The following is a 9675-nucleotide window of genomic DNA, read 5'->3' on the forward strand; positions in this document are numbered from 1 at the left end:
TGCTGTTTTTACTGGTCTCTAACTATTCCTGACCAGGTTATGTGACGATGGGAGCCGTACCTCCTGGCCACTGGTCCCAGCAGGCGTTCGCCACCCAGACACCGCTGGCCTTCGGGGTCCAGTCCCCTCTCGGCCCGGTAGCTCAGGTGCTGCCAGGCGGCCAGCCTCTCATCTGGGGCCAGGCCAACATCTTCCCTGCCACCCAGCAGCAGTGGGCCGCCATGGCAGCTGGAGCCTTCCCCCCGACAGCCTACCTCCCTGCCCAGCCCGTGGGCACCCTGCCAGCCGCCATGTTCCAGACTCTCACCCCCGTCACGACTGTGACTCCGGCTGGCGAGAGCCACTCAGGCGCCGGAGCCAGCGCTTCAGCTCCCTCCCCTTCAGCGTCGTCGAGTCCGCAGCACGGGGAGCGGGCGAAGAAGATCGGCAAGGAGTTGTTCAAGGTGGGGAGCTGATGAATAAGAATTATGCTCAGGACAGAATTCTGGAATTTACTAAGATCGCTACAGTCTTGTCCACAGTCTACGGGGTGTTTTTGTTTAGAAACTGGGCCATACAAAACTGCAAACGATTAAATATGAGTTTGTCCTCTGTGGTGAACCTTATTTAGCTTGGCATGTTTACTCTTTTTTTAATTTTTTAATCTTAAAGAGCAGGGAGCTAACAATACTTGGTTGACAAAGACTAAAAGAAGTCTCATCATAACAATTAAAACAACTTAAATGTATCAGTGTGATTTAATTAAAGTGTGATTAAACATTCATATTTTCTCACATTGGAATCTGGAGGGTTGTACCTGTATATTTTAGCCCTGTTGATCTGGGGATCTTTGTTAAATTTTAGAGTCTACCATGATGAAAGTGTCTAAATTTAGGTGCCCAGTTTTAATGTTGACTTGCCCTTCCTTTAGGATTTCCAGCTGGCGAAGCCTCCGGCCATGCCGTTGAAGAAGGCTGATCAGCCCGGCTTAGCAGGAACCTCAGAGGCATTCAGCACTTACTTCAGCCGTGTGGGCACCGCCCAGGACACGGACGACTGTGACGACTTTGACATTTCTCAAATGAATCTGACACCGGTCACCTCCACGACACCATCCACCAACTCCCGTGAGCACTCCACCCACGCCCACCTCGTCCCACCACCCAGTCTGTATCTACGTCTCATTCATCTGTCCTTCCCCTTGCAGCGCCCACCCCAGCTCCCAGGCAGAGCTCTCCCTCCAAGTCCTCGGCCTCTCACGTCAGCGACCCCCCCACCGACGCCACAGACCCCCCAACGGACGACTCGTTCGGGGAGGCGGAGGGCAGTCCAAGTCGCAGTGGAGAGGAAGATGCTGTAAGTAGTGTGTGAGGATGTTAGAAGTGTGTGTGTGTGCGCCTTTAATAAGTCACCACTTATGCTGCTTTAACCTGCGCAGCGTGTTGAGATCTGCTGATAAATGGCCTGTGTAGCGGTGTTGGCGGGCCAGGTAATCACTCCGGCTGATTAGGAGGCCGATGCGGTTGTGTCCCTCAGTGTGTGTGTGTTTTTGTGTTTGTGTTTGTATTAGTGCGTGTGAAAATGTCAAGTGTGTGTTATTGTGGGAACATGAGCAGTAGCATGCATGAGAATGGAGTTTCGGTGTGTGTGTGTGTGTGTGTGTGTGTGTGTGTGTGTGTGTGTGTGTGTGTGTGTGTGTGTGTGTGTGCGCGTGCGTGCGTCGTGCGTGTGTGTGTGTGGTCAACTCAGCGTTAAATTAGCTTGTGGAATTGTCAGAGACATCATTAAGCTGTTATTAATGCCAGCCAGGTAGCGTCCATGCATCACTACTTATATGTGGACAGACTCATCTGTGGTGAGATAAAGGAGGCATCGTGCTCCAATTCTTCTTCCAGGTGCAATTAATATTTATTTTACCTGCAGCACCTTAAGAGAAAGAGAGATAAACTGAGGAGAGATGAGAGAATAAAGACAGATTTTTAAGGAGACAAACTCCCTTTGTCTTTGACCAAAGTCCTTGTAGAATCTGTGACCTTCGGAGAAACAAGACTTTTCTGGTACTTTCGCTGCCCTTTTTCTTCCTCTCGCTCTGTTTTTTGTGTTTCTTTCATGCCTGCGTCTCTCTCCTCTCTCTTGCTCTCCACTCCCCGGGCGTGAAACATTAGTTTTATGCCTCCAATCCAGCTATTATTGAAAAAAAAAAAAAAATAGAGGACTTTCACACTGAAAATGTCACCAGGCCTGAATAACACACAGAGAAGCTTTACACAACCCAAAAAGAAATGCGGGCTGGTGGCGGCACTGAGTGAGTGCAGCGGAAAGGTTACAAAGAAAGAGAGTTAGGACGGGAAAGATGGAGCGACGACAGAAAAACAGCCTCCCACTCTATGTGGGGTGAGGTGGAAAAAAGCAGAAGTGTTTTAGTAAAAAAAAGCAGTGGATCAATAGAACGAAGTCTGCAGAGGCTTTCATGATAGACCGCTGTAAATGAGTGCATGCATGAGTGTGTGTTTTACGTGCATGTCTTTGCAACGATGTTTGTGAGGAGTCAGACAGGTTGTGGTCTCTCACGAGTGTCCGTATTTCTCCTTCACAGTATTGACACCTTTACTCTTCGCTTCCTGTTTTCTCTGTTCTTGTAGTATTTACCAATCCTGCACTCCTTCCTTCAGATTTACTTTTCTTTGTCTGCTTTCCCCTCTTATCTCCTTCTCGTCTACTCGTTTCCTCTCCGCCCCTTTTCTCTTCTTCCCTCCCCGTCTACACCCTCTTTAGGCGTGTGGCTCTGGGTCGCCCTGCCCCAGTGAGACAGCAGAGCCCAGCCCAGACCAGGCCAGTCCAGAGGCTGGGAGCTAGATAGCAGCAGGGCAGGGTAGGTATGGATACCTCCCCCTCCTCCCCCTTCACCTCTCTGCATCTATCTGTTCCTCTGATGGACTGTTGTACCTCACACTTACATCAGTCTGCCTCAACTCTCCTCGGGCTGCATCTGTTTTTTCATCTTTTCCTTTTTCTGTTGTGTCTTTGGTCTCATTTTCTTGCGTCCTTCATGCATGCTCAAAAGACGGCGTGTGTGACTGAGTTTGAATGCCGTCATGTGAATGATCGTACATTGATGAATATTTGCTCTTTTCATTTTTGTTGTCAGCATCAGCACCAGATTTTTGTAAGTATCAGTTGTTTATGAAGGGATGTTGCATGTGTGACTTCTTTTTTAAACAATGTGTGATGACTTCATCACCACTGTGGCCATAGTGATCTCATCTTGTCCTATCATTGTGACGTGCCCCTAAATCACACCCGGTTCCCTAAATAGCACACATCTCACTCGGATATTCAATCGTGTGTGACAGCCAATCAGAAGCTGTGCACTTCAGTGAGCAGGATGTCTTCTGGGATTTGTATGCAATATGCTGATCTTAGACGTTTTGCTTAATATAAACACAATGCGTGCTGACATTTTATGCATTATATATATGTAATGAAACGTATGGTATGTGCATTATTGGAAAGTGATCAAAGTGATGGAGACAAGTAGCAACTAATGGTGTGTGTGTTTTTTACACTTTTTGCTCTGCAGTCAAATTCACAACTTTCTTTTTAGAGGCATGTCAACATGCAGTTTGGCTGTTCAATGAGACACACATACAAACACACACATTAAAGAGGAGAGGCGTTTTCATCCCTGCCTCCCTACCCGTTATCCTCACCCACATAATTCCCGACTGTGGCTCCTTAATGATAGCTGCTGGCACTCACACAGGGAAAAATGTAATGGTTTTGTTTTCATCGGCTAATACTGGGGTGCCAAGATTAATGACTGCCCCGATATAATTGGCATTAATTAAAAACCCAAGAAGCCTTCAAGTCCTTGCCCACTCCAGGAGAGGAGGAGGGTTGACTGAGCAGTCTCCCTTCCCTGTTGGCCCGCGTCCTCATTCAGCCGCTCTGAAAGCCGCAGGGCAGCAGGTGGATGCGGGCCTTAAGTGGGAGAGCGGGCTGAAGGAGGGATTCTGGCTAGAAATGAACTGTTATGGCCAGAAGCTCCGAGTCTCTCCTCTGTAGAAAGTGGACTGCTTTGGTCCTGGTCCAATGACGCTGCTCCCATATGGTGTTTACTTGCTCAATCACATCGACTTTAGACATCTTCCCAAACACACACACACACACACACACACACACACACACACACACACACACACACACACACACACACACACACACACACACACACCTGTGCAGTAGGGCCAGTTATCCCCCAGACAAGCACACCTGTGATCGATACTGTCGCCACCTGTGCTCGTATTGGAGCCAAAAATATGTGTGTGCGTGTGTTTGCTGCTGGCCATGACTGCCTGTCCCGTCCTCCCCCATCCCACAGTGTGTCTCCGACAGACATGTGTTCAGGCTGGTGGGAGTGTAAGTGTTTTTTCTGGAGTGATCTCATCATGTCCAGCGAACGCTCCCGAGTCTCAGCCGTGAAATGGCCTGCTTCCACGGTTCACTGAGCAGGCTCACATTGCTCCCTCCCTCCCTCCCTCCCCCCTCTGCCCAGGGCCGGCCGCTCACACGCGTGCACACAAATATCCACACATGTAGCGGCCAGGCCCGTTATTTTGGCCTTCGGGCTGGTGCCACGCCAGCACATCACTCATTCCTCCACCGAGGCACGTCTCCTCTCTCCCGGTCGGGGTTGATGGAGCTGAAGCGGCCCGCGGTTGGCAGAGCTGGTTAGATGATGCAGGGTGACACCGCCGGGCTGCTACTCTGGTGCATTGGTTGAACAGTGTGTGCTTGCTGTCACTGCTTGTCTCAGCCTCTTTGTCACCTCTCTCAGGGCTGCTGGCAGGTACTTTCTGCTGACTGTCTGGCCTTGGCTGGCCCTACGGTTACAGCTCTGTATGTCAGAGCCCGAAGCCTCAGCTAAAGCCGCCCTTCCAACCTCAACCCCAGTTTGCCTTTTAGATGAGAACCGTCGCAGGTTTGCAACAACTGAGGTTTTGGTGGGGTTTCGAGTGAGGAGCAGTTTTTTGGAACATGTATCCCTTTGACCTCAAAGGTACCACTGTAGGCCATGAAACAGCTGCAGGTATATGAACAAAATCTTTCTCTATTTGTTCAAATTTGTTTTTATAGTCTGCTTTTTTTTTTAGCCACAACCAACCAAGAGACTGCAGACATTTCCCAACTTTGAACATCAGCGGCAGAAAGGCCGCAAGTAGCCATTATTTTGAGTGCCCTGCAGTTTATCTTCATTCATTGATGAATAGCTTTGTTCATATAATGTCAAAAATACCGAAATAGCCATGGCAATTATCCAGAGACCAACATGACGTACTGAAAAATCTGGAGTCATTGTTCAACTCAGAATGATCATGAATGTTTTGTCAAATGAACTTTCTCAAATTGTTGTGTGTGCCTCAGTTTGTGCAGTCATGTTCCTTTCATTTAGTATGAATGGAACGTAGCACTCAGCAGCAGCTGACTTTGCTGTATCTGATGACGATCTCATCATTTACTTTTTGGCCTTGTGAGTGTCTCGCCTTTTCAAGCATCAGCAGATATTTCTCTCCATCTGTCCACTCACGTCCTCTGGTCAGGTTTCATCAGATTATATCATGCACTGTATGTGTACGGGTCGACCCCAAACTCCGGCCGCACGTATCTGCATGTGGAATCCTTCCAGAATATAATAAGCCAGTCTCCAATCAAGTTGTCTGCATGGCAGATTGAGTGGCTGGCTGTAATTATGTGTACGATAATAACGGCCCCATTGTGAGCGACTGCAGCAGGCTTGGTGCTCTGACTGCAGGGTGTTCCATCATCCGCTGTTGTCCTCTGGCTCAGCTGGAGAGAAATACAGTCATGATGACTCATAACTGGTCTTTCAAGGCGTTAGTTTATACCTCTGATTCATACTGGTCCTGGAGGGAGCCCGGAGCGGGAGAGAATATGCATGTGCATGCACAATGACACACTCCGAAATAATAACTCACTCACACACACATGAAAAAGGTTTTGGAGAGTGAGCAGTGAATTTTTCAGAGAACTCTGAAGGGGCGAGGAGAGGAGAGCCGACTGGACGTCTCCTTCAGTGTAGTGTGCTACTGCCACCTGGTGGTGATGTTAGGTACAGGAACTAGCAAACCACTGCAGCTCTGGATCGGACTTGTCGGGGCTTGCAGGTCGGTGATACTTTGTTTAGTCAGTTGAGAGAATGAATCATAAATACAGGCCCTTCCTTTGTATATGTAACATTCAGATGAACGACAGAGGCCACACATTAATAATACAGACAGAACTATGAAAAGTAAATAATGTTGGAAGTTGCTGATGTTTTCCTCTGTCGTCCACAGAAGGGGAAGGACCCTCTCTACGCCAAGATCAACAAAGGGAAGAAATAAAGAGACACACAGGACGACAGACCTGACCAGCACTGAGAGAACAGGAGGAGATCCCTTAACCTCTGTGTGTGTGTGTGTGTGTGTGTGTGTGTGTGTGTGTGTGTGTGTGTGTGTGTGTGTGTGTGTGTGTGAGAGTGAGTGAGTGTGTACAGTATGTCTGACACATCCCCGCCCGGCCAAGCCCTTCTTCTTCTTCTCCTCCTGCTAACAACTTCCCAGGAGGAGCATCCACACTCTCACTGTCTTCCTCCTCCTCCTCCTCCTCCTCCTCTCTGCAGTCTTTCCTCCTCCTGAGAGGCGAGAGCTCTCTCGGTCATTTACTCCAGGCAGGAGGGATATCAATCACTGAGACGGATCCAGTTCTCCCTCCACTGCGCTGTCTTCTCCTCACCTCTCTTCTCCCAGTGGCAACTCACACCCAGCCTTACAGACATAACCTGCTCCTCCCCTTCCTCCCTCCTTTCCCCCTCCTTACTCCTTTTGCTCTCTTTCCTCTGCCTCCCGTGTCTGGCCAGAGACTGTGCTGCCAAGAAGGGACTGAGTCAAGCAGTGCCTCCCTGTCTCTGACACATACACACACACACACACACACACACACACACACACACACACACACACACACACACACACACACACACACACACACGCACGCACACACACACACACACGTATGCTCATCGGGATTAGAATGATCATGTTTCGTTTTAACGGACAGAATCTGCATCTGTAGCGAGGAGATCACACAGGAGGAGCTAGACTCTTAACAGGCCAATCGGGGACGGCCCGTTACCGGGGATCACTGCTTCTGATTAGTTGGTTGCGTCCAGCGTTCTCTCCCCATTTTCTTGTGAGTGTCTGCTGGATCACTATGCAGAAACAGACTCTCTGGGAGCTACTCACACACCAACGACACACATACTTTGCACACAGCAGTCAGCCCTCACACACACACACACACACACACACACACACACACACACACAGTCATGTCCCACCTTCTCCAACATACATACACACAGTAGATTGCCAAAAGTCTCTCCTCGCAGGCAGACTCATTATGAGGCCAGAGGACCAGACATGCTGAGGAAGTGGCCCTGAGAGGGAAATGTGGCAAGTTCAACAGATTCTGTGATTGAACTGTTCATTCTCTATAGCTTTTGTACAATACTGATTTAAAACAAAAAAAAGAACAAATTGAAAAATGGAATTTTTATTTTATAAGTCAATCAAGCCGCTGGGGTCAACTCTATAGGAGTTATAGAGTCAACATGGCTTTAAGGCATCTGATCGTTGGTTTGCCAAACTCATTTTGTAAATAATGATAACAACAACCATTTTGTCCACTCGGACTTCTGTGCCATAAAATAGGAAGGCTTCAGTTATGCAAACTCTTGATGTTAACCCAAGCAATAGCAACATATGTTTTCTTTTTCCTGTTTTCTCCTTCTCGTTTGTCTCTTTCTGCCGCTGATACTGTCTTCTTGTGCATGGATGTTGTGGGCCTCACTTACTAACCCTGTTTCCAGCTCCAAACGTTGCACCATGCTCCTCTTTGTCTCATCGCCACATGTTATTTTTGCGTCTCAGATGCAGCTTCTACGGTTTATGTTGCCTAAAACCTCTGTACTACATGTTGCAGGCAGCAGACACGCTTTCACTCACTGTAGCCCATCAGGCTGCTGCTCTCCTCCATCCTCTCCCCCTCAGACGAGCCTTTAACCGTGACGCTTTGCCCGTCTGTCTGCCCGTCTGTCTGTCTGCCTGTCTGTCTGTCGGTCGGTCAGGTGCCAAACTGCTGCTGTGGACCGCAGCATCCTCTGCTACAACTACATCAACTGTGATGCCAATGACTCCCTATTTTATGGCCAGAGTCCCCCATGTCACTTGAGAACTCTTTTGGACTATGACGTTGATTAACTTAAAAACTCTGACAACTAGAAGATGAGCAAAGAAGTTGAATAAAAAGGGAAACGTTGCTGTTTGAGTGCATAACATTTCTAGACCTATTTTAACTTTACCTCAGCTAACAGTTTCTTAATGTAAATTGACACATTATTTTTATCTTTATGAATATGACATTCTCTACAGTGGGTTTTTAGATGATTTTTTTTGGGTTCTCTTTTGATTTACGTATTCCACCATGTATTACTGTTACAAATAAACACATCCCAAATGACTGAGTCTGTCTTTGTGTGTGTGTGTGTGTGTGTGTGTGTGTGTGTGTGTGTGCGTGCGTGCGTGCGTGCGTGCGTGCGTGCGTGTGTGCGTGTTTGTGTGTGAGTAAGAGAGTGAGCCTAATGGGGTGTGCCTGGCAGAGGTGACCTCCAGTGTGTCTTTAGTTAGTGTAAAGCAAGTGCCCCAGTATTTTGCTGTAATTTAACACTACTTTAATGACCTGTCACACTCGGCTTCCCATGCAGCCTCTAATGCAGACTGTCATAAGCTTTATTAGCAAGCAGCCACAAAACAAGAGCTCCAGCCTGCTCGCTCTCACTGCTCACTGCTGCTTCTCCCCTCCTGCCCACGGAAGCAAACTTTGAACACACTTTTCAATTCAATGTCACACAAGACAAATTGAAACTTGCAGATTTTAAATGTCCCAGTTCACCCAAGTCACACAAAATATTCTCGGTTACCCTTGGTGTTATCTGGCCATGCACTTAGTTTCAATTTGATGTGTCAATTATTTGACTCACTCATCTCACCCATAAACTTTGGAGGTGAATGGAATTTTGTTGTTATTGATTAAAGCATTGAGAAATTACACTTGACAGCATACATCTTCACAAAAACAATGTCTCAGTTAGTGCATAATCCACAAAGTTCACTGTCAGCGCTTTTCTTTGGGACTGTTTCGTCTGTTAGAGCTGTCAACAGCGACATCTGTGAATTGTCCAGGATAAGCTGCATACTGCAGTGAAAGACGAGCGGTAGTTTGACCACTTTAATGCATTTTTTTTAAGACTGTGTGCACCTCTGTTTTATTGAGGCAATGATAGAAATATCTAATTGATCCCCACAACTCAGGAAAAGGGGGAAAATCATGTCGTTTTGCAGTTTGGGTGAACTGAATCAGAGGCAATTATGAATTTGATCTCACGTCTGGTTTATATGTTTTTACTTGTGTTTCTCTTCACAGACCAGATATGTGGAAATATATTTGATAAGCTTACCCTGAGAAGTCAGTGAAGAGCAGCCACCTCTGAGGCCTCTTGAGTCACACCTGTCAGTCTGAGCTCTGTTTGGCAGAATATGACTGAATATCTTTCCAAACAGTTTTATGAAGGCCTGT

General features: G+C 47.5%; 1 protein-coding gene across 6 annotated transcripts in view; it reads left to right on the forward strand.

The window, feature by feature from the left end:
- Positions 1–8560, forward strand: part of dab1a (DAB adaptor protein 1a) — a 213620-nt gene extending 205060 nt beyond the window's left edge. For 5 of the 6 annotated variants that reach the window (XM_069150590.1, XM_069150591.1, XM_069150589.1 and 2 more), the window contains 5 exons: positions 37–443; positions 911–1106; positions 1187–1335; positions 2755–2851; positions 6336–8560. In XM_069150590.1, the coding sequence (XP_069006691.1) occupies positions 37–443; positions 911–1106; positions 1187–1335; positions 2755–2835 (833 nt within the window). In that variant the 3' untranslated portion in view covers positions 2836–2851; positions 6336–8560. The remainder of the gene's footprint in view (positions 1–36; positions 444–910; positions 1107–1186; positions 1336–2754; positions 2852–6335) is intronic. The other variant, XM_069150592.1, reaches the window with a different exon arrangement.
- The last annotated feature ends 1115 nt before the right edge of the window (positions 8561–9675 follow it).

This window comes from Embiotoca jacksoni, unplaced genomic scaffold, assembly GCF_022577435.1.
Source record: "Embiotoca jacksoni isolate LCO1_2020_lvr unplaced genomic scaffold, fEmbJac1.0.p SCAF_16, whole genome shotgun sequence".
NCBI classification, from domain to species: Eukaryota; Metazoa; Chordata; class Actinopteri; family Embiotocidae; genus Embiotoca; species Embiotoca jacksoni.